A 25,763-nucleotide genomic window follows, 5' to 3' on the forward strand; every position below is an offset into this window, starting at 1 on the left:
ATCAGTTTACAGACTATCATCCCTGTCAGAGCCTGTAAAAGCCCCTCTGGCCTTCCTGTCTATGTAGTGTGTTATGGTTTATCCACCCTCTGCCTTCACTCCAGTGGTTTCAATACTCTCCCGGTATTTTTTTTATTTTTTTTCTTCCATCTGAGCTCTGTTACCGTTCCTCGTGTAAGAGATACAGTGACCAAAACAGTGTAGTCAGCGAGGAAGTGATTACAAACTGATGCTCCAAATTCGCTATAAAATGAAAATCAATATTTCCACAAGTTGCTGCAACATAAAAGATAACCTTCATTGATTTTTCTAGACTTAGGCCTCTGTGATAAAATCTAATATAAATTTTCAGCCACACGGATTTGGATCAGAGCGGAGCAGGGCTGAACGATAAGTTCCGTGCACATCTCTCAGAGTTGGATTTTTTTCCCCCTTCCCCTTTCCCTCTTCCAAGGCAGGGCTGTACTATTTATAATTGGCCCTGTGTGAGCAAAAGCTTCTATCAGGAATCTGTTCTAATTTTTATTACTGAGAAGCTAAAGCCTGTTCCAGATAATTTGGAAATTTCAGGGGAATTGTGATAGAGCTGATGGCACAGCCGGACTGACTCCAGAAAGGAGCTAACCTGTAATAGCCTCTGTGGCTGCGCTGATTAAATGTTGCCATAGATGAAAGACCTGCCATCACCGCAATAAATTAACCAATCACACAAATCCCAAGTCGCTACTAATCCCTCCTTGATACCATGATCCTCTGATCAGCTGAAGGAGGTGAAGAAGAAAGTGGCTTGTGACACTCAGCCTTCTTCTAACTCCCTGCTTCCCTGTGTAAACAACAAGCTAATGATATCACCGCTGACCATTTCACCACCACTGGCTACTCTTAACCCGCTTCATGGTCGGGGCAGGTGAAATCGATACAAACCTTGGTGGGAATGATTATTTTCCTCATCGCATTTTTTTTTTTTCTCCCTTCACCAAGGTCACTGACTGGCACTGTATCCGTCTTGATCCCACAGCTGCAGGATTTAGACAACTGAGAGATCAAAACCACTGTGTCTGAATATCTCAAGACATTCATTGGCTTTATACGTCCCGCTTTCAACACCCACTCGGTATGAAGTAGTGCCATTTTAAACAAAAGCACCCGTTGAAATACTACAGTTTAAATAACAACATTTACATCTTATGTATGTATGTTATCTTTTCCCCCTATAAAAACATGTTTTGGACAATTGTTTTATTTCCAGTTGAATTACTGATATATTTGACTTCCTCTCCCCTACATTACATTTGTGTTAGCATCCCAGCAACCCATCCCAAATAATTCTAAAGTGCAATGTTCTTTTCAGGTTATACCAGCAGTATAAATATAACAAAAAAACAAGCTTATGTCAAGTTTATATGTTCTCTGTTTCTAACATGGGAGTGAGGATAAAGGATTTGTACCTGTTTTACCAGTCAGTTTACAGCAGACAGCACACTCACACCTTGATAACGTCCTTTGCAATTAGTTGTTCACTGCGATGAAACAAATTGCATGTGGTCAACTGGAAATTTCATTAAGGGAGATTTTCCTCTAGCCCTCGTTATCGCTCTGCGTATTAATATTTTCTTAGCCTCAAGGATGGATGGGTTGCAAGGGTCTTTTTTTGTTGAATAGAAACGGCCAGAGCCAACCTCACAGTCTGTGTTCTCCCACCGCTATCCATGCTCGGAAAAGCTGTGTATATGCTTAGCTAGGTGCTGCATATTTTTTCCACTGCACCCTGAAATAAGATTCTCGGCCATCATCCTACATAAAGTGGGAAATGCCTTCATTTCTCAAGTCTGCTTTTGTGTCATTTCCTCCTTCTTCTAAATAGCCATGGTTACATCTGCTGAAATGAAAAGATACCTACATACTGCTTTCATTCCCTTTTTTCTCCCCCCTCTCTCCCTCTCTCTAAGGCTATAGCATCTGCTATTGGGAGACTAAATAACAGAAATATGCAGGAATTGCACACTAATTCCCTTTAGAGATAGATCTTGGCTGGTGCCCTGTCATAAATCAGAGAATTTCGATATGAAATGAGGCAAGCTGCTCTAATCATTTCTGCATTTCAAATTGGATCACTGGCTCAATCGCTTGGCTTTTAAACTGCTTGCCTAAGAGCAAATGTGAGGTGGGAGATAATTCAGCTGAAATCTCTGCCTGCTCTGTGCGGCAGTTAGTTTACTGCTTGAGTGCAAGAGAATGCTTTTTTCTTCCCTTAGCCCATCTTTCTCTTTTCAACTTTGTTAAATTGACTTTTCATTTTAAAATCGATTAAATTGAGAGAGTCACTGCTGTTCCCGGAATCTTTAAAGGGACACCCATCACTGTGCGCATGTGCCTTTATTTGGCTGCTGCTATCATGGCGGCGCTATGGGGAATAAATATTTTCTCATTTAAATCACCTTTTATCCTGCTGACTGGACTGTAAGCATCAAAGTTCATGTGCTGCATTAGCTATTACTTATTTGGCTCCATTGAAATGCTCACAGTAGTTGTATTTATACTGACTATGGGTGGCATTGCATGATTGCTGTATGTTCAGTTGCTTCTCTAAGACACAACAGAGTGGCAATAAAGCAGATTAGTGATTGGCTGCTCGGTATGTTGATTAAGGGGCGATGTTTAATTATTTTGCTATATTTATTTTTGTTCATTTTTAAACTGAATCTGCTGCTCACTAAATCAGCAAGTAGAAGAGAGAAGAATAGAGATTCAGGAGGAGGGGGTACTCCATCCATACTCCATTCTTCAAGACCTTCAGGCACATTGAGGTGCTCCAACTCTAAAGCCAAACAGTTTAGTGTAAGCTGTACCTGCCCCGAAGACAAGCAACCCCTTTCTCCACCCCTGCCCCCTTTCCTTTCCTCTAATTTTTTCTGCTTTTCCTTTCCCATCCTTTGATACACTTTCCTTTTCCTCCTTCTCCTTTCTGTTCCTTCCATTTTGTATGAATTATTTTGCTATTCCTTTCCTTTCCTCTCCTCTTCTTTCCTTTTTTAAAACCCCCCTTCTTTTTCTCTTATACTCTCTCATCTCCCCTTTTCTCTCCTCCAATTTTGTCTGCTATTCCTTTCTGTCCTTTCTTTTTCTTTCATTTAATATTATTCTTTTTCCCCTTTTAGTTCCTCTCCTTTCTCTAAATTTCCCTTCTTTTTCTGACATTTCCTCCGATACTCTCTCATCTCAACTTTCCTTCCCTCTAATTTTGTCTTCTTTTCCATTTATTTCCTAGCCTTAGATATACTTTCCTTTACTTCCTTCCTTCCTCTCCTTTAATTTCCTTTCATTTCATTTAAAATCAATTCTTTTTCTCCTCTCCTCTTCTTTCCTCTCCCTTCTTTTAATTTCCTTTCCCCCTCTTTTCTCCAACTCATGCCCCTTTCCCTCTATGTTTCTGTTGTTCCTTTCCTTTCCTTTCATTTTGCATTCATTATTTTTGCTCTCCTCTTCTCCCCTCTCCTTTCCTTTCTCTAAGTTTCCTTTCCTTATCTCTTATCCCCTTCTTTCCTCTAATATTTGCCCACCACCCACACCACTCTCTACTGATTGAGTCAGAACTTCTATATGAATCACCGTCACTTCCTTTCCTTCCCCAGCCCCTTCACATCATACAACAATGCCCCCCAACTTTCTTTGCAATAGAGAATGTTTAATTCAACTTCACAAGTGACTGCCTGTGTACTGCCAGAACTATGTATAATGCGTATGTCCTGAGAACTATTTGAAGTTGTAAACAAGAGAAAGCTGAATTTGTAATGCATGTGCTCCAGGACTTAATCATGTCTTGGAGGTAGAGTGCATATATCCACACGTGTTCTTCTAGTGTTTGGCTTTGGTCAGGGACAGAACAGCCCTGTCGCTTCACTACTCACTGTTTGAATTACTCAAAATTTCCCATTTGAATTCAATTGGGAAGGACTTGTTTGATCTTTTGCATGTAAGTTAGGGCTGACTCCCCAAGCAGCGAGAAGCACTGTGAGGGAACATAATAGGGAACCTGCAGCCAGTAATGTTCACCTGTATGGATATTACCATGGCCCCTGGGGGTCAAGGTGGCAGGTGGCATATTCTCTGGACAGATCCCTCTTTCTCTGTCGGGAATAAACATGCGGATTGGAGGATTTCTTCAAAGAGGGAGAAAAGGGAACTCAAGAGTCGATCAGTCAATGGGGTCACAACAAATCCCTGCTCTCATAACCACACTTGGCAGACTAGGATCAGTCAGAGGCAGTAAATAAAGACAAACAATAAAATAGTAGGCATGATGCTTGAATAAAGCCCCTGACTTTAGATAAACCTCTGTGCCCCCCTTTAGGTATTGGATTTTCATATTCTTTTGAACTCCCCTCTCTTCTCTGGCTGAGTTTAAATTTCATGATGCATTAGAATAGCATCTGTGATTTTATATTTCAGGAGCCAATCTCACCTTCTGACTCAGAAACCGAGCTCTGCCAATATCCAAGTGTACAGAAAAATAATTACAATGAGCACAGTCGCACATATTAAAAATAATTTCAGACAAAGAACAAAGAGAAGAAACATAAAATGCGTCGCAAACATAACTTTGTTCTCATGACGAACAAGCTGAACAGAGGTACTTGTGATTTGCATACCACCTGATCATCTACATACTGCTGCAGTGTTCGATAGTTTGATCCTCGGCTGCACTTCAGAGAAATGGGGTCTTACTAAATCCACCGTAAAAGACCAACAATATTTACACCAAGTTAAGTAAATAAGATAAAGATGGTGAACTTGCCCCTCACTAAATGCATTAGACGTGAACTCTCTTATCAGAGTCTCAGCACACGGACTGTTAAAAGATGGGTTTCCCGAGCTGGAAATGGTCTTTGTTACCCAATTAGTTTGCTGACGACCCCGTGGTATAATATTCCTGCTTTGACAGCCTCATACACATCCATCTAATGAGGCGCTGCTGGACCACCGGGGAGAGAATGGACACTGTCCAGACCTTCATCTCCTCTAGCACCTATCAGCTTTCTTATCTTCAATGCTAACCTTTTTTTTTGTCAGAAGACTTGAATTTTTCTGCTCGGTTGTTCATCCGTCCACAGTCGTCCTGACAGGGCTTTGTCTTTGGTAGGCCCCGAGCCAACTAGGCTGAGGATCAGAGGGCTAAGGCCAGGACAGGGGACAGCGAGGACTTATCAAGGTCTACCAGCAGGGGTTTGCCTCTCTGTAGGGTGGCCGTCCTTCTTTCTCTGAAGGAGGTGAAGCAAGCAAAGCCTCTGTGCTTCTCCACTTCCCTCGCCAACGTGTCCAAGAGGGAAAAATGGAAGGGAAATTGCTGAATTTCTAAGAGTGACTATGCTTATGTTGAAAGCTCTTTCCTGTTAATAAAATATGATTTTGAGATGTCTCATTTTGTCACTTTCTGAGCAGTAAAAAAAACCATGTAGAACTCAAACTTTTTATCTTGCAACTTTGCTCAAAGGAGAGCAGCTTTATATTTCTACAATCAGAGCGAACAGAGGGATCGGTCAGCCATCTATGACGACCCCAAACCCCCCACTCTGAACTCACTTTGTGCTGGCAATACTAAGGGGGCTATCGGGGCCTAGCAAATGGAAACAATCGAGGATTATCTCCACCACTTTTCAAGAAAGTTGTTTCAACATATCACGAGTGCAGCCATGACAGTGACAGATGGCAAAGCAGCTGGCACCACTCAACTTTGTTTCACTTTTCTTTCTTTTCGCTTCTTCTTCTCCTCCTTCCTCATACGCCTTTGCTGCAATAGAGGTCTGTTGTGTATTGAAGTGTTGGATAATCATTCATTTGGGAAGACATATTGTGTACTGTAAAACAAGGCGAGATGTGTGAAGCCAGGGAGTTCTGAGCTTGACTATTCTTGCCTGTCTGACAAACATTTTGTAAAGACTGAAACCTAGCTTTGCTGATTTGTTTGTACGGTACATCACAGCTAAAGAAGCATCTCCCCAAATCTGCTACAAGCCAAGCAGTCACTCAAATTCACAAATCTTGTGAGATAAGTGTGTAAGTGATAGCGTGTGCCTTGTTTAAGCGTTACGCTATCCAAAATGGAACAGGTGTTCATGACTGTTAATGTTCATAACGCGCTGTTTGTGTATGTTTACGACGTACAGAAAACATAAGAGTGCAGATACTTCATCTCTTCAGTGTGACAGTTTGCCCCCTGATGGGCCACTGACAGCAAACACCCAGAGAGTTGTGAAGAGGGGACAGTCAGGGACACCCAGCTCACCCTCAGGCCCTGCGGGTGTGAAGAGTGGCCCCCCAGGACCTGGAGCCTCACTGGGGCTTTCAGCCATCACTGGTCCTGCTCTGCTGCTGCTGCGCGATGGCTGAGCACACTGCTGCAGGAAGACAGCTGCCTGTCTATTACAGTAGAAACGCTACAATTTCAGTGTATGTGAGGACGGAGCTATGTCATACAGAGAGAATATCACACATTCTTCTTATTTAGATCGATCTGCTACAGAAAAACTGGCAGAGATTAAGTAAATAAATGAATGAATAAAGGCATTTTTGGCACTTGTAAATTATCTCAAGGGAATAATAAAAGTAGTGGAAGGAATTGAACCACTAACAACGGATGTTTCATAATGTTTCTAACGTACTCTAGCAGCATTTTCAAATTAATAAATCTGTGTGCAGCCAGACCTGCACTGCTTCACAGCGCAACACATCATTTTACAGCAAAAATAGGAAAAGAGAAGCGGTGGATGTATGCAGGATCCTTTACTTAAGAAAAAAAGTCAAATAAGGTAACACTTTATGATAACGTTCTTTAATAAATGATTAATTTATAGGTAAACTTTAGTAAATTGTTATTTCACTGTTAACAATTAAATGCTTTATAAACAATTCAATAAGCAATTGTTTATTGATATTAAAGTTAAAGTATTCCTTTTGCAGAAAAATTGTCCTTCTAAATGTTATATCACATTATAAGATTGCTAATATTGATGCATAAGAAGTATTTTACTTTTGCAACTGGTCAAGATGGAGTTCATTTTAACTGTTTTTATACCCTTGGGTAGTTTCATCGATATAATTACTTTGCATTTTAAAAGTTCATCATTTATTTTCATTTATTTTTCATATATGAGTGTAGAGGAGTAAAAAGCACAATATTTCCCTCTGAAGTGTAAAAGTATGAAGTAGCATAAAGATGTTTTTACTGTCATTTGATGAAAGCAGAAGTGGTTGATGATTGAGGGAGTTGAAGGATACAGAAAATAAAAAAACACAGTCCATGTTTAATTTGTTTATCCTTTTTGAGGAGATAAAGAAAAAGGCTTTGATCCTTTGGGATATGAGTGACAGGATTTATGAGAAATATGGTATTAATTTTGAGAAAATACTGCCACTCTTATTCCCAAACATAGTTTAAGATTCAGTACCATTTGCTGTAATTATAACAAGAAAGTGATACAAATGCTAAACCTACTATTCAATCATCACTTTTCAAAATCAACCATCTGATATATCTGTAGCAAAACATCTCAAGCAAAAAATGCACTGGATTGCATATTTGTGTTTTGATCTCGTCATTGTATCCTTGGCACGTGTGAGGAAACCATGCAGCCATTACAGTGAGCACAAAGCAAATCAGTGAGTCCTGCTCTGCTTATCAGGGGACCTGCCATATCAGTTTGGGTAGTTGTGTTGTGATGTAAGGACAGCAAAATGTCAGGTTCACTTGTAGATCAAGTCAACCATGCATTATCTCTCAAACAGTGGAGCTCGACTGTGGCCATAATAGCTCTGACTAGCTGACTGACTGAGTGCTTCACGGCTAATACATGGAGCTGTGGGCGGCAATGAGTTCCAGCCATGCTCACAGAAACTTTGAGAGTGGAGGCTTGGGGAATAAATGTAAATAGCAGTAATAATAATAAAAAAACAACAATGGTTGTGGGTTTCTTTTGCCACAGCCTGCAATCCACTCTCCATCTGACTCACACACAGACATCCATGTCATGTTGATGTTGTGCTAAAAAGTGCAAATTTAAAAAGCTACTTCAATAGAATTTGTTTGGACTTTTCCCCCTTTTAATGTGGGAACATGAAAGCCATCGATAATACCATCGATAAATATATGGATGACATTGAGTGAGGGAAAGCAGGCCAGATAATTACCATTTTACCCATCTGAAGAGACCCCAGCCCTGATATTGGTTTAAACCCAAGAAATAATTGATGCATGCAATCACAAATTGGTTCTCCGCCTAAAATTTGGGCCCATTATTTCATTAGATGAAGCCACATTCTTTGTGCCAAAATTATTTGTGTGTCCAACACAGAAATTCAAATCCTGTTAGTCCTGATAATGTCTGGCGTTTTCAAACCATATCCAAGACAGTGTGACTTACAGATAGAAAGCACGGGCCACCTTTAAAATGCAAACATGAATCAAACTGTTTGGAATTGAAATTGTTGATTTTTAATTTTTTTTTAAGTTTAATGGTTTGTTTGTTTATGTGCATGTGCATGCATATTCCAGGCTGAGCGTGTGTGTGTGTGTCATTTAGCAGCTATGCTACAGAGAGGTCCTATCCTGGGGTGCCTTCTTGCATATGTAATTGGATGTTACTGTAAATAATTGCCTGGGCATGTGCCAGTGTGATGATGGTGATGATTTGTGTGTGTGTCGGCTCATGTGTGACTGTATGTGTGTAGAACATGCGTGTATCGTTCTGTATGTCTGTGTGAGTCTGTACGTATGTGTATGTGTGTGTGTATGTGTGTGTGCGAGCGCATCTGCCCCATCCGTACTCCACTCTCAAGTCCCACTGATTCTCCTTTCCAGCCATGTTGAATCCTCTTTTCCTTATCAGGCGAGCCCAGGCCTGCATCAGGCTCTCCTTGCTATGACAGAGGCTACAACAATAGGCCTGCGATACCGCTGCTTAGCGCTGCGTTTCGGAGGGGAAACCTGCCACGGGCGCAGATTAACTACAACACACACACACACAAAATAGATTGCAGCCTCCAAAACAAAACATTTTTCAGAATGCCTCCTCTTGATTAATGAAGCAATGACAAGAAGAAAAATATAATTTCTGAAACAGAAAAATCCGCCACCACTTGTTAAAGTTTAGGGGTAGCTAACAATAAACATATTGGAGGGAGAGGGTGGGCAAAAGGGGTGAGATAAATGGCTTGAGTGATGGGCTGAATAATTTCTGGAGCATTTTTTGGTTGCACAGGCCCATATTCCTACCCTTGTACTAAATTACACAATAATCACACTCCATCGGTTGACAGCCTCTGCCTCTCTCTCTGTCCCAGGTGAAAATTAGGACAGTATCTTGACATTTTCGCTCTTCTGTAGTCTACAAGCTAAAGCTCTCTGTTCGCAGCTAAAAGCAGCACACAGTCTGCACGCGCACGCCGAGGCACTTACACATTGCCCTCCCACACATACACAGACACTACAGCATGACCCGAAACACACAAGTGCATGTACACTCGTTAAACTGACGCACTGTGCACGTTTGCAAGCATAAGAACATTTAATTGCTATGGTCTCATGCACATTTTAGCATAAATATGAACAGTGTGTCACTTCAAAATTGAAGGGTTAATAAAGGGCTCGTTTTGTATCTTAAACAATTCCAAATGAGAGAATTAGACAAACAAGTAACGCACGTTGTCTTCCTAACACTTCACCTTATTTCTCCACTCCTAAAACACACTAAATATTCCACTTAGCCTTAAATATTATACACTTATCATTATGGTTATAATGACTTATAATTCAAGGGTAACATTGTAATATTCTGTTGAGAGTTAATTGGTTATAATATATTAAATTGCCCTATAGCACTTATTGACTTCTACTGTGTCCTTCTAACCTTCCAAATCACTGCCTTTGTACAAGGACCCTTGTATGACACAGAGATTGCAGTGATAGATTTGTTTTATCATAAACCTATGCTCACAGCAAATTTAGCTGGTATACAAGTATATTAAGACAGAAGATAAAGACAAGATAAAAACAATGCTGGCTAGATCTTAATCTGGAATTAAGCAAGTCATATGCATTATAATTACCATGTAATTTGCAGTAAAAGGCCCTCAAAACACATAAAGACCAGAATTCTATTGAATCCAGACTCATTACAGTGCACCTTGACTAAGCCCCAGTAATTAGCATTGGTAAGGCATTGTACAAGAGGCGGCAACACCCTCATCAACACACATTTACAACAGAGCTCTAAATCTGCTGCTCATTAATAGCTTGCCTCCCAATCAATTATTAACACCTACAATGGAAGCCAGGCTCACCGGGGCCAGGCCTCTTACTCCAGGCAAACCGTGGGCCACCCTCTCCTCCCGGTTCTGTCCAGCATAGGTAATTACCGCTTTTAAAGACACCTGCTACTCAATAGCTTCGACCCAGACTGTTAATTTAGCCCCTCGATTGCAGACATTTATGTCTGAGTGTCACTATTAATTTGCGTTAATTTGGAGAGTGTGAGGAAGCCGGGCGGAGGCGTTGTCGGCAGCCGGCTGAATGTGCTCGTCGCTCACCTGCGCCGGGGCTGCGGCTGTAATTGGAGTCTAATGGTCTGATTGATCAGTGAGAGAAGTGAGGGATGAGACGGTGCTCTGGCAGCTCCATCAGTCAGACCGAGAGGAGAGAGGAGAGGAGATGAGGAGGAAGAGGAACAGAGCAGAGAGAGCGGGCTGACAACAGCAGCACAAGGCCAACTCTCGGGTGTTTTGTTCTTTCTAAAATCTTTTTCTCTTTTATTATTTGTCTTGCTGTCTATTACTTGCTTTGAGCCTCTTCCTCTCCTGCCTTCCTCACCTTTGCCTGACTTGCTACAAAGTGCTTTGACCTGGGTCAGTTACTTAGTTATCAGTTCACACTCTGGTCTTTTAATCTAGTTGAAAGCTTTCTGTTTCTCTGATTTAGGCAAAGTTCTCTACCTTCGTTACGTCTTGTTCTGACATCTTCTTTAAAAATATTACATGTTGAAACTCACTCTGTAGTCTATGTGTGATCAAAGAATGATAACGAATGTATAAAAATACCACAGTATGGCCAGACATATGAGCTGTCCAATACAGTGCAATGTGATTGTGTTAACAGGTCTGCTACAGCAATAACTATAACTCCAGTCCCTCATGCCAAGCTGAGCCCCTGGGGTCTACAGACCTGCCACGGCCGACCCATCAGCTGTGAAATCTGCTTTCCTCTTTGATAAACGGTCGAGATGTGACCCTATCTCTGTCCTGCAGATGCCCAGATTTCCTGTCATGCTTTTTCCCCTCTGTTTTTTCCTGCTTCCTCTCTCTTCCCCGCTCTCTCTCTTTTCATTCTTTCTTTTTTCAAGCTTTTATACCTCTCTTTCCAGGCCTGCCTGGACAACTGTGTGTAACGCTCCACTCGCCGTTCTTTCTCAGCATCATCCATCACTGCGGTCAGCTACTGAGGCCTGTCGTCCACCGGCAGCCAGCCCACATCAGCTCCCACGCCACAGCGCATATAGCTAGGCCAGCTCCAGCTTCTGCTCCCATTTTGCTACCTCTAGGGACCAGTAACCCTCCCCTCCTCCCATCCTTACCCACCCCTCCATCAGAATCCACAGGAGTGCTCCCCAGACACCAGCCGGACCTTACATACTCTCCTCCTAAACGGCTCTACATGTGCCAAAGTGCTGCTCCTGTCCGGTGTAATGCGAAATCTGCTTAAATGTACTGTATTTTCATTATTTACTGTAAGCCACTTTAAGGAGTCATTACACTTTAGTCCCTCCCTGGGCATGATGCCAAGGATTGAGAAACGGAGCTATGCACCGTACGTGACGGCTCGACAAAAATAGCTTGACCTCTAAAAAGTCATATCTTAAATGACGTGTCTGGATGAAGGGATAATATATGTTTGATTTCAGAGAGGGCATATCAATATCTCACCAGCGGGTCATGTGTTTCAGGCATGAGAGAGGTGTCACTCCTGCCATATACCTGGCTGCCTTCGGGTAATTCATTCACCTCCATGGTTTCAAAAAAATCTGAGAGGGTAAGAGGAGATTTAATAGTCTGCGGAGGTCACACTTCATAAGAATGACTGAGAGTGCCTCCTAGCTGAGGTACAGACCCATGAAGCAATGAGCCTTTATTTCTACCTCAAACGCTTTCTGCCGCCTTTTGACCCCGCTCTGCAGCACTAGCCGCCCTGACATGCATCAAAACTAGCCGAGCCTTTTTTCCTTCTTCTCTCTCTCCTCACACTCGCATTTGTTATTTCAACTTTTCCCCTCTTCCCTCTCCAGGTGAGGCATCAGGGTTTGTTCCTGTCTTGATGTGTCAGTGTTTGAAGATTTGCACAACTCCCTCGCCTCCCACTGAAACAACTGAGATAAATGCAGCGCCATATTAGGGATGTTGCCAGCGGCTGCATGTTTAACTAGGCAACAGCTCAATAACTAGGAGTTTGATTATAAAAAACAAAAAACGAGAAAGACAACTATGCTACTGTAAATTAGACGATTCCCTAGTGATGTGCAAAAATAAGAGTTTCTGGCTTATTCTGCATCTGAGAAACAAAGGAAAAAGTTACACTGAACCTTAAAAGGAGGCTCAGTAAAACAAAACATGCCAGTTGGGTTGACCTAGCCTTTAATGAGAGATAGTGAGAAGCTGCTAACAGCCAGTACCCTATTTGAGAGATGAGGAGGGGTGGCAAGCAGCAAAGCATTGAGAGGGCCCCCAGGGGAATAGACACACATGAGATCCTTAAAGGCAATATCCCAAAGCTTCTTCTACTGCTTTTAATTGCGAGGGAGGTTTGGCATATTCTATAACCCCTCCACAGCCTATTACAGGTGATGACCAGCACCTGCTCGCTGACGAATAAAGAAAAAAAAAAACGGAGGAGGAGGATCTGGAAAGTAGCTATGAATTCCTCAGAGGGCAGTTAGTTAAGAACTTATCACTCTTGCCAAGAGCAACAATCAGTTTATGCATCTAGTTCAGCAGGTAGACTGATGAATGTGTAAAGTTTGTATCTACTGAAAGCACCCAAACACTTGGAAAAGATGTTTTATATGACATCACTTGGAGAGTCTGAGGGTCATTTGAGGGACAGTTGAAGGTTGGTTTTGGATGCCTTTCAGGGAAATTCATGCAGAGATAGCAGGAGAAATATATGGAGTGTGTTACTTTGGAAGGCAACTTGAGGTGTTGCTCTGTCAAATCACTTTTCCGCCCAAGGATAACTGGCTTTACCCTGAGAGAAGCCATATTTCATGGCTATAATACGGCCTGAGTTATTTAAAGCCACTGATGACTTCAAAACCATGAGGGGAGCTTAGAAAACAGTCAAAACTGTGCCGAAAATGATTTAATAAAGTTATGCGTTTAAGGAATCTAGGAAAATGGGGGGGGAGGGCCAAAAATCCTAATGGACTTTTCCTTATGTTTCTTAACAGGATGAATGGGAGCATGGTTACAGTTTTAATAGGAATTTCTTAATTAATCCAAATGCAGAATGGAATATCAAACCCGTGGAGGACTTGTCACTCCACCAGAGCAGCAGGTCAACACGAGCCTCTGCTGGGATCTTTGAAACGAGAGATGTAAAGCTGCTGTGTGCAGGGTAACATCAAAAATAATGGATTGTGACTTCATTCAATTGAAGCCTGGACCGAGCTCAAAATCCACCAATTAAAGTGTTTTGTCATAAAATATGCAGATTAAATGGTTAAAATGGATGCACTTCAAAGGCTTGTGTTGGGGGCCAGTTGGATCCCAGAAGAGTCACCTCAATAGGTTTGAATGTCATGGGAATTGCCATTAATATGGCTTTTAGATGTAGGACTTTCTGGTAATCATGTTTCCATGGCTGCGAGAGTTTGACTAAATAAAGTGATTTCACTGCATGTTTTAATAATAATCCCTTTACTCGAAACAACAAACACTTCTTAAAAAGGCTTACTTTACATAGGGGTTATAAGTCGTGAATAATTGTTTAATAATGATTAATACATCAAATTCTGATATTTCATATCTATCTGAAGCAAGTTACTAATAAAGGCATCATATGTGTTCTCAGCAGTGATGTAAAAAATACCCAAAAGTCATACTTGAGTAAAAGTTACAATATGATGCTTAAATATTACTTCATCATAGTCACACATATGAATTGTGTTGATGAAGGTTCTCAGTCATCCAGGTCATAGTAATTCTAAGTGCTGTATCATAGGCAACTGGACGTGTTTCAGTTTCTTGAAGACGTTTCACCTCTCATCTAAGAGGCTTCTTCAGTTCTAACTAACTGGAGGGGAGTTGCAGGCTTTTAAACTCTGTGTGGGAGTGTCCTTACAGAGTCGTTACGGCCGCTTGTGGGTCGTTGACCGTCGGTTGGGTCAACTAAATGTAGAAACATAACAATGTTTGCCTCCGAAATGTAGTGGAGTGGAGTATTAAAAGGTAGTTCCAGCAATTATAGCACCTTATAAAATGTGCCTCATTATACTGTATATCTTACAATAAAGCACACTGACTTTGGTATGTTGGCTGTTACTCAATACAGGACTAGCTAACATCAAAAACTGGATGGCAAACAATTTTCTTCAGCTAAATCCGGACAACATAGATATTTTCAAGGCGTGCAACATATTTCTGATCACGTACTGCCAAATCAAAGATGCTTTTTGCACATTTTTTTGGTGCAACATTAAACCTGTAGCTGAAAATCTTGGTTTAACATACGATCCCAGCTTAAATTGAGTAGTTCAGTATTGTTTTCACCAATTTATGAGCATTGCAAATATTCACACAATGTTACTCACTGTAATTGCATAGCTTACCCTGCTTTTGGTACTTCAGCTCCTTCTTATTTCATTCGTTTTATCCAGTTATTTTTTATCTGCTGTGTTTTAAGCCTGGCTTGTTTTATTTTGTATTTAATTTCACAATCTAAGTTAGACAGTGGTGCCCAAATGTTCAAAATAATACGATAGTTTACCAAAAACAGGACATACCAGTGCAGTATTCTCAGTGTTCATCTCGATCTTCCCCTCAAAGGGTCCCCATGTTGTCCCCACCGGGAGCTGCTGCCGGCTGTGGATCCGACGCTCGCCATCTTTGAGGAATGCGTCCAGCTCCCCTAAAAACACAGCAGAACCCAAAGCAGTCAACCATAGTGCTCTATATAGCACACAAGTTCCACATCAAATCACAGTGACATTCATTCATTGTCCTTTCCCCTCAAACCTACATGTGCGATCACATTATTGCCTCAAAGCCCTGCAGTAAGCAGCGAAGGTTACAGCCAAGCAGTTTCAAAATGGATAAGCAAATCGAGCAAGCATCCATCTGATGGTGTTCCTCAGACACACGGTGCGCTAACCTTACTTGAAAGGTGTCTTGTGTTGAGATAATCTCTGTGAGACAGTGCAGGCTCGCTGGCTGGCGAGAGCAGCTAGTGGCAGGCCTATTTCTGTTGTTCCAGGAAGGCTGGGCCCTTGTTAGTGCTGTGCAGAGCTCCAGTTAATTAACAGTGAAACCGGATAGCACTGTTAGAAGTACCAGTGCTCACCTCCCTGACACCCCCCACTATCTTATCTCTTAGATTCAGTGTACTTTTTTCGGGATGGTGATTAATCAAATAGTTATGATAAACCCCATGGCAGGCTGTGACATAGTTTACTGAAGATGATGTTTCCCGCTGTAAGTGTGTGTATGTGTGTGTGTGTCTTAAGGGAAGGTATGCGGCTCTCAACTGTACATTTCCGAGTGGTTGCCTTGACAACCCCAAGAAGTCTTGTTAGAGGAAGTGTGATGATTCAGATGTCTGTAGCTACAAGTTATAACTGATTCTGGAAACTTTCTGGTCACAAGAAGTTTCACAAACTCAAACAAAGGACATTTTTATCAGGACTGAGTCATCTCAGGCTTTCTTTCTATTTGACCGTTTGATGATTGTACTGATCTTTGGAGGTCAGAGATTGGAGTCAGCTACAGAACACTGTCATTGTTCCGGGATCATGGCTGGGTGGTAACTGTAAGGTAGAGTTCTGTTTATGTTCGTGCTTTTAAATTGCACTTATACACTGTACACTCATATGTTTTTGAGCCAGTAATCTACTTTTACTTTGCTTTATCTGCCAATTAAACATTTTCATAATTCAAAAAAACAAAAAATATTAATATGACATATAAAAGTAACTTGTACTTTGAGTCATTTATTAACCTGGTACTTTTCTTTTTTTTTTACTTTAATCTATGTATGTTTCTCAAAATGTAATTTTCACTTTTAATTTTTCTAGGGGTAATAGATTTTCAGTACTCCAGCCACCACTGCTTGGGACACTCTGGCTTTAGGACTGACCTTTAGCAGGAAACCAACCTGCCACTTACATTTTACCTCGCCAGGCAAATAACCATAATGTATTATTATTCAAACAAACTCTACATGAGTTGTTAACATTGTGTCTTTTAACCTGTTTGTTCATGTGGCTAATAAGTGTTCGGGGGCATTCGGTTCATGCTGAATGGGCTGAAGTGATCACTGAGCTTTCTGATGTGTATGTGGTATAATGACCTATTCAGCCCTGCTCTACTGTGTAAATATCAGCCGTGTATCTGCCGCACGCTATTGTGTCTGTCTGTTGTGCTGGTATGGAAATGTGTGCTTATGTGCTCCTTTGCATGCATAAACATGATTGAAACATCAGGCATGTGTTATGATCATATACTCATCAGTGGTGGTCACTCGGGTAACAATAAAAAGCTAAATGTCAGCTATAATAAAAAAAAATCACTTGTTTTGACCAAATCTTTGTTGAAGGTGGATAAAAAATCTTTTTAACATAAACAGACGGTCTAAACGTTAATATATATTTTAGAGAAAATGCATGCTAGATTTCAGAATAGTCCTAAAAATGAGATAATCTGGACAGCGCTATCTCCTTCTAGCTTTCACTCTGCCTCCCCTCCGTGTTCCTGCTGCTGCATGCTGTCTTCCTGGTGCTGCAGTGGAAGGTGGGTAAGCTCATTACAGAGAAATAATTAAACATTGGTGCACAGCTGGTCGTCATCACTGAGAGCAACAGCCACCGCTTGATGCATTCTGTTTGTCCTCAGATAAGACCCACGGCCTTTAACCGCTTGGATGCAAGTTCCTGTTTAGCCCCGCTTGACAAACAGCTCAAGCCATCCCCAGCCAACGATTCTGATTCCTTTCCTTTACCCTTTCTTTCTCTTTTTTGGGTGGGATTCTCGGAGTAAAAAGGGGGTAATGGGTAGTGTAGGTGCAAGAAGGGGGGAAAAGGGGGGTACGATTCAATTTGTGCAGTTTGCGGTCCACCATGTTTAGGTGCCAGTTGTGTGCATCTCACACCAAATGTTGCCTCAGGACCTTGGCTCACAGATGGCTTGTCACATCTGTTGCAGATACTAGTGGAAGATCTCCACAAAAACACCCATGGATGAATAATGAGTTCCCTTCATGGACTCTCTATGAGCATTTACAGGTTTAGTCACACAGCAAAAATATACTGACAGATGTGTTCTGTTTTCAGCTGGGCGACTGACATTTTTTTGTAATTATGGCTGCAAAAACTCTTGATGTCATAGTGATAATTCAATTTCTTACAAGGCCCCAAATCCCAATTCTATTACCTAAACACAAATACATTTTGTACAAACACAGAAGTGTTTAACCTGTCAAGCTGCAGACGACAGACTAAACCAAGAGGAGAGCTCATAATGGCCTATTAGGAGATTTAACAAACCCAGTGCCTGTGTTCTCTCGTCAATGTTCCTCATCATCCAAGTCTCAAATGCCACACACTTGGCAAAACAGAGCTCGCGATGTGGCTCAAGAGCGGTACCCCCTCCTCCGAATCCCAACCAACCCCACTCCGCCACCTTCACCCTCAACACCCCCTCAACCAGCACCCACCCCCCTCCCCCACCCCTCCCTCGATAAGATCATCATCTGTCGCTAGACTCTAGGGTCTGTTCCTGCACTCCACAGATACTTGGCAGACCAATGAATGTCCCTTTGTGTGGAGAGATCCTCCTCAGATAGCACCCAAGATGCTCCACGCTGGCATCTGTTTGTTTTTTTTTTGTTTTGTGTTTTTAATGTGTGTATGTGTGTCCTGTCTTTCTTTTCTGATATGGTGCAGAGGAATAGGGAACCTCATCTCTCCCTTCAATGGCATACAACTGAATACTAATGAGTTTCTCAGTGGCAGGGTGCCAGCCTGGTATGATTTAAAGAGTAATGGGTGTGGGTGGGTATGGGTGGACTGTTGACAGATAGAGACTCTAAAAGAGGTGAAAGACCATGTTCTACTTTTAAATAAAACTATCAGATATAATCAACCATAGGGCTGGACAATATATCAATATGATTATATGAGACTATAAATCATCTTGGATTTTTGATATTGTTGTATTGTAATATGTAATGTTATATGTAATATTTATAATTTTCTGAACTTACCAGATTGTTCTACTTGTTCTAATAGTTGCCTTTACCCACTTAGTTCTCATAACCACATTACTGATGATTATTTATCAAAAATCTCACTGTGTAATATATTGTGATATCGAGGTATTTGGTCATTTATGAAGTGAGATTTCAAAATATCGAGATACGTATCGTGTATTGCGATACAGCATGATGATCAGTATGATCTTTAAGTGGTTTAAGGTTTTGATTATAGTAGTTCATATAAGTTATGGAGTTCATAGTCAATCTGTTTTGTACATTACATATTTTCAAAGGGTAAAAAGGGCCCTCTTTTAAAGCTGCTACAATGAAGTTTCATTTGTTGTTGATTCTGGTGCCCCCTGTGGACAAAAGTGAAACAAAGTAAACCTTATTTTATTGTCGTACTGTACCAACCCTAGACCTCAGTACACCACCATAAAAAAAGTTTTAATTTAATGACCTATCTGACCCAAATAAGTCAGAATCTGACCCAGTGACAGGCATTTAGACTTACTATAATAACTATTTCAAAGAAAAAGACAATCTTCTTTTAAGACCAGTTAAAAGTTCCCTTTATGTTTAATCAAAATGCTACAATGTCCAAACAGGTTTGAGTTAAAACAGCAACTGAAATATTCTTTCCTTTAACTCTTTGAAATGAAATGATAGATCCACCTTTCACTGTGAATGTTTCTATTAATGCACATGAAGTGTAAGCCTGAATTTTCTTAATATAATTTCTGGCCCGGAGTAAGGTCTCGGCTCGCGGTCAGAGATGACAAATGACATCATCAACTGGCTACTGCAGCTTAACATTTGCTAAAGCAAATGATCTGCTCGAGCTATTTTCAACATGAATTTGACTTCTCTAACTAGTTCAAAGAACCAACTTCAATGAAAAGAAATTGCCCGCGGCATAAAAAACCCACCCTGATTATTGACTGAGCTTATGGTTTACCTTTTCTGGTTATCTTGTGCACATTAATAGTGAGGGTGCATGTTATGTGGAAACAAAGACCGACAAGAGAGAGACAAGTGGGAAAATATGCTTGAGCTTCACAGGGCAGATGATCCCCCTTGATATCAAGCAGTACCTTTGAATCAAAGCAAATAAATGACTGCTGTTCAAAGTTCAATAACCTGTGCGTGGCAATTCACAGATGTCTTAACTGAATCCCAGTCATCTCCACTGACAGGCGGTGTTATAGAGCCAGCAAATGGGCTATAAATTAATATACCATGAGAGAGGCATATGGGGTGAAATGGAATGCACTGTATCGGTTCAACAAAAGGTGCCACATCTTTAAAGCAGATATGTGATATGAAATTTTACAGCTGAAGGAGAAATGTCGCGGAGCTTTGATAAGAGAGCGATGAACTTTCTTCCCCCTTACCCAAACCGCTATTATCAGGTCCCAGTGAGCAAAACGCATCATTTATAACCCACAGCCCACACCATTATCTCTGAGAAAGCTGCTTGTTTTAAAACAGTAGAGGACCCCCACCACCAGCAGCGCCACCTCGTCTCCTCCTCACCCACCTCTCCTCCCCACTGCCCGCCCTTAACCCGCCTAGATGTGGCTGCTTCTGGCCCTGAACAGCGGGGAGAAAGTTGACCAGGCAACCATAGGAGTTTGTCCATATGAGGAGGAGGGGGAGGAGGGAGGGGTGATTTGATGTGGGGGGGGATTCACCCCTTCAGGTCAGGCTTGTTTTCAGGCTTGGGGGGAAAGAGTTAAACAAGCCAAAGGGATTAGGGCATTTTAGCTGTGACACTCCACATGGACTGAGCAGGGGGTTGGGGGGCGGTTGGGGGCGGTTGGGGGTGGATGTATGGGTCCCTCGGATGGAGGACTCCCATCATCTGGTTGGGGAAGGATCCAACAATGCCTTCAAAATATTGTTTTAAAAGAAAAAGCTTGGAATACAGATGTTTTAGCCCCATCGCCAGACAGACAAAAAAAAAAAAAAAAAATCTCTACTGGATGCTTCTGAAAACCCCCCAAAAAATCCAGATTATGTTTGATGTTAATGTTAAAGCTCCAGTTAAAGCTCCAGTGTGGGGCAGAAATGGAATATAATATTCATAATTAAGTTTTAATTAGTGTATAATCACCTGAAACTAAGAATTGAGGTCCTCTTCCATGGAGTCTGCCAGAGCGGACAAACCAAACACTGATTCTGGAGAGGGCCATTTTTTGAGTTTTTATCGGCCATTGTAGGGGAGGGAGAGACGACCTCACTGTTAGCCTATTAAAACCTACACATTGGACCTTTACAATTTGGGATTTTTACAATATTTTAAACATGACAACAAAAGAGCAAAACGTTTTGGGAAATTTGTCTTTTTGCTATGTGGTGAAGAGCTAGATAATAAGAGAGATACCACTCTCATACCTATCCCTTAAATTCATAGCTACAGCTAGCATCTGGCTCACTTAGCTTAGCATAATGAATGTAAACAAGAGGAAACAGCTACTCTGGTCTAGTTAGGTAACACAATCTACTTACAATCACCTCTGAAGCTCCCAGCAGGATAGAGTCTGGCACAGTTTTTGTACAGATTGAACAAATAGAATATAGCATGTTAATTACTGCACATTGAGTGTAATTTATCTTCTCATCTACCTCTTGGACTGGCAGCAAACACAATTCCTTTCAGGAAAAGGCAAACCTTTATTTAAGACAGTCTGCCAGTCAGCTGCACTACATCCCTGACCACCCCGACCTCAACCCACTTACTCTCTGCCTGGCTACATAAATGGAACACTACTTCCTGCATTGGCATTGAACGTTGGCAGTGGGCGTAAATTGTGAGGTGTGGAATCGTCCAATATGGACATAATTTCTAGGAATACTCAGGATTTATGTGGGGATCAAAATAGAATTCAGGATCTTTCCATGCCCATGACCCTCTTTGAATCTGACGCGCATTAATTAAAGAAATAAAGACGAAAAGCATGAAAGAAACGGGAAAGTTTAAACTAGTACAGGTGCACACACACACACACAGTCACACACAAGAGCTAGGTCCTGCAGTACATTACCGACACGGAGACTGTTGTTTGGTGTCATTGAACAATTGAAATATGCCAGTTGTCGAGCACTCCGTTTCATCAGAAGCCTGGCGATGTCAGCAGCAGGCTCGCTGACAACAATCTCTGAGACATCCATCTTTAGAGAAGCACTGCAATTTCTATTGATAGCATGTAAAGGGAGACAGCAAAACTTAAAGAATGACTGTCCTCACACAGAGATATCGCCGTATCGCCGACAACATCTAGAGGACACACACCACTCCAGCTGGAATCTGATTATTTTAAACGCTTTTCTTAAAATTTCAGAACCATCAAAAGGACATTACTCCACCTGAGGGTGTCACGAAGAATGAGTAATTGATGGTGTGTGCACTGGCAATGCATGTATTTGAGAGGGATGGATAACACTAGGAAAAGGAAGTTGCCATTTTGTCTGTTCAGTCTTGTCATAAATAAAGTGTGGAAAACACAGCATGACAAATAGTTATATTTGGAAGGAGGTATAGGTGGAGATTGGTTTGGAAAAATCCTTATATGACTGCGCTGTGAAATATCTAAACAAACAACTTTTTAGCACGGAACACAAGTAAACATTGCTACCTCCAAGTCTTTATATTCTGCAGTTAATTCTCGACTATTTTTAAAGTACTCCTGAATCTCCTCCCAAGTCAATTACCAGGCTGCAACTTCCCCTGGGTAACGGGGAATTCTGTTTTTTCCTGGGTGACCTAGTTGTCTTTTGTGAGTAGGTTTTAGCCGGAGCAGTTTGACAGTCAACAGATAAGATGGATTAAGCTTTTTTTTCATCCAGTTTTGATGTGAACAGCGTAAAAGCGGGTTAAATCATTGAGTTTCAGGAGTATTTTTAAATGCCTGGAGATAGTGCGATAAAGGAGCTAAACCTAAGACTTGGGCCGGGAAGGTCAAGGTCGCGGCTTTAGAGAGCAGCTACCCGGCGACGCGGGCCAGATCTCGTCTCTCTCAGAGCGAGCTGAGCGCCGCAGCCGAGCCCACCTCTCATCACTCCCAGAAAAGATACACGAAAGGAGTGAAACAAAATCCAGCGAGAGCTCGACGGGCGGCATCAAAGAGCAGCGCACCCTTGCCTTGTGTGGGTGCCTGTGTGTGTGTAAGTAAAGGATGGGGTATGTGAAGGGAGGGGGGGTTAAGTTCCTGCTTGCATTCACGTGCATGCATGAATGAGATGGGGAGTGTGTGTTTGTGTGCCTGCCCGTGTGTCTGCGTGTGCACTGTAAAATATCGTTCCTCCATGAGCAACTAGCTCCATAATTATGTTTTGATTATTTGCGAGTGCTAAAATAAAACAGCAATTAATCTGTTGATGTAAGACAGAAAATAGAAGTACGACGTACATATTAAACAACCCAGTTTACAGAGCGATGAACATTGAAACAAAATCACATTTTGAGAATATAATTTGTACACCCCCTCACCTCCACCACCTCCCCGTTCCCACCTCCCCCAAACCTGATCTGAGGCGTGCTTAACATGCGCATAGGAGCTGACAGCCGTACAATCACGTGACGCGGCTCAGCCAATCCTGAATTCATTTGAATTTTTAAGCCGCGCTGTGATGAAGCCACTTGAGCATAAGAAAAGGTGAAGAGGCGACTGAAATAACAAACAAATCAGAATGATACACCGGGTCAAACGCTGCGTGTAACGTGTTTGTTTATCGCATGTCACATCTGGCACGACACCGCAAGGTTTTTGGTTCAGAACATTTCTGAGGGGACATATTTAGACACATTTTGTGGCCGTCTATTCCCCCACTGCTCCTCATGTCGGTGACAGGGGAGAGTAATCCTATACACAGGCTGCTATTGTGAAATGAGAAACTAGCCTCCTTCACTGCCAGAGACCAGATGCACCTCTCCCTCTCTCTCTCTCTCTCTCTGTCCTAATCTGTAAACGACTTAAAGGAGCCTTATCTCCGGGCTCTTCTGCTTCATTTCATGCTTGATTTACTTTAATTTGTCTGATAGGGCACAAGGATTTGGAAATGGCCCATCTTTCGGTGGAAAATGTTCTGATTTTTCTCCGGCATTGTTATGTGGAGGTTTTTGACTTTTCTCTCCCCCTCTCTCACTCCTCCTTCTCTTTCCTCCATCTCCATCTCTCTCCCACTCTCCCTCTTCCTCTCTCCCTCCCTCTCTCTTTCTCCCTCCATCATCTCTCTCTTCTTTCTTTTGAGGGGTGGGTTGGGGTGGGGGGGGGATCTTGCTCCAGTGCAACAGTCTGTTTGAGTGCATTTAGATTCGAGCTAACACAGCAGAAACAAGTTTTCCATGAGGTGCGATTTTGTGATGGGCGACGGCACCACTGGAGTCGTGTTTGCCTTTCAGATCCACGTTGGGCGCAGAGCAGCCGAGTGCTTCAAACCACAAAGATCTTATGTTTAAGTTAAGAGGCGACCGGCCCTCCAGTTTAGCAAGTGGGTGAGCGGCTGGTACTGATAAAGTTGCTCCACAATGAGGGACAGGGACAAGCGACATGTCTACAGATGCCTCGAGTTTCTTTTCCTGCTGGCGGAACTCAAGCACTTGCATGGCTGTCTGGCTGCTCCCGTCACCAAGACATTTTCCCCCCACTTCTATTTAGCGACTGAATGACAGTAGAGGCAGTCAGCTATGATTAGAGAAGCCCATATCTTACCAGATCCTGAATAATCTCCATCCCCTCCCACCAATGAGCAAGGCACAGAGGCGGCACAAAAAAGCCATGCAGAGAAAAAGGAGAATGGGCAGAGCTGTCCTGTGTGTACAGAGATGTCATATAGTTCCACTGGCCTCCTCTACACAGTCTGTGTGGCCACAGAGAGGCAAAGGAAAAATCTAAATTTATTCAACTGGAGTCAGTCTGACTCATCTGAACAGTGGTAGTCATAATCAAAGAGCATTTAGCATTCAAATCTGTGAAGGGATGATAAAAAAAGAAACCTCCCACATGAATTGGAGATCTGTGTTAAACAATGAAAGTATTTCTCAACTGCTGGTAACGTGTGATTTCAATTTCTCACACAAACTGACATGAAACGTCACAAACCACACCTCCAAACACAGTGTGCATAAATGTGTGGTTAACTACACACACACAAACACAGAGCGGAAGAAACAGGGAGACCATTGAAATTCATCTCACAGCCTGAATTTACTTAACTGCGGGTCTGTGCGCGGTGATAAACGGAGTGATGATCCGGCAACACGTCTTTATCCATGCTTTGCTTTAATTAACGGCGGCTTGTTTGTTGAAAAGATGATTAATATGCCAATGAAAATTGCATAATTGAATACCACAACACCCGCACAATCAGGGAGGAACATGCCATTTTTTATTAACTTTTTATTATCATTATTATTACTATTATTTGGTATTTTAATTCACTTGACAAGCGGGCCCCACCCCCCACCACCCCTGAACAGAAAAAAAAGAAGGAGGTGGAATTGGCGTGACCAGCGGGGCCAAGCTGGGCCCAGCTGTTCATCACCACTGAGAGGCCTTCACAGGCAGGGGCACTGTTCTGATATCAATACCTATAGTGTGAAGGCTGTACATGAGTGCGTGTTTGAGAGAGAAAGAGCAGGGGGTTGGGGTTTTGGGGGGAGATATGGCTTGGATGGGACTGAGTACATTCCTATGGCCAAATAATAATACAAGGACCAAACTGAATGAAAGTAAAACAGTCATGCATATGAAACTAAGCGCTATCTGGAGCCCTTGCATCCAGATTTTGCATGAAAAAGAACTACAAACCAAAGTCCCTCAAATATGCTCTGTAGTTTTATTTAAAAAAGGCCAAAAGAAATGAACGTTCCCACATGCGAGTAAGTTTCACTTGAGCAACCCAGAGTTTACCCAGCATTATATCCCCCTAGCACCGCTTGCACGAGTGTCTCCATGTTAATGCTAAATACACACATCAAATATTCAACCAATTACAATGATACCTCTTAGAAAAACGTGTGCAGCTACAGTGCCTGGGAGGGTAAGCATTGCAGAACAAACATATTCAGAGAGCTAAAGAAAGACGCGATGGGTGTCAAGTCCCCGGGGGTAGAAACACCACCACCAGCCGCGCTTTAAGTCAGCTTCACATTTGGCAACAAGCTCTCGTTTTATTCTGAGTTCTTGTGAATGCGAAATAGTAATCACAGCAAAAAAAAAAAAAAAGATGGCATTGTAAGTGGACACAAATTCAG

At 42.0% G+C, this 25,763-nt stretch overlaps 1 protein-coding gene across 1 annotated transcript in view; it reads right to left on the reverse strand.

Moving 5' to 3' along the window:
* zfpm2a (zinc finger protein, FOG family member 2a) overlaps positions 1–25,763 on the reverse strand; it is a 120,581-nt gene that overhangs the window by 49,047 nt on the left and 45,771 nt on the right. The window contains exon 4 of the mRNA XM_073484731.1: positions 15,042–15,166. Within this exon, the coding sequence (XP_073340832.1) occupies positions 15,042–15,166 (125 nt within the window). The remainder of the gene's footprint in view (positions 1–15,041; positions 15,167–25,763) is intronic.

This window comes from Pagrus major, chromosome 17 (genome assembly GCF_040436345.1).
Source record: "Pagrus major chromosome 17, Pma_NU_1.0".
Classification (NCBI taxonomy): domain Eukaryota; kingdom Metazoa; phylum Chordata; class Actinopteri; order Spariformes; family Sparidae; genus Pagrus; species Pagrus major.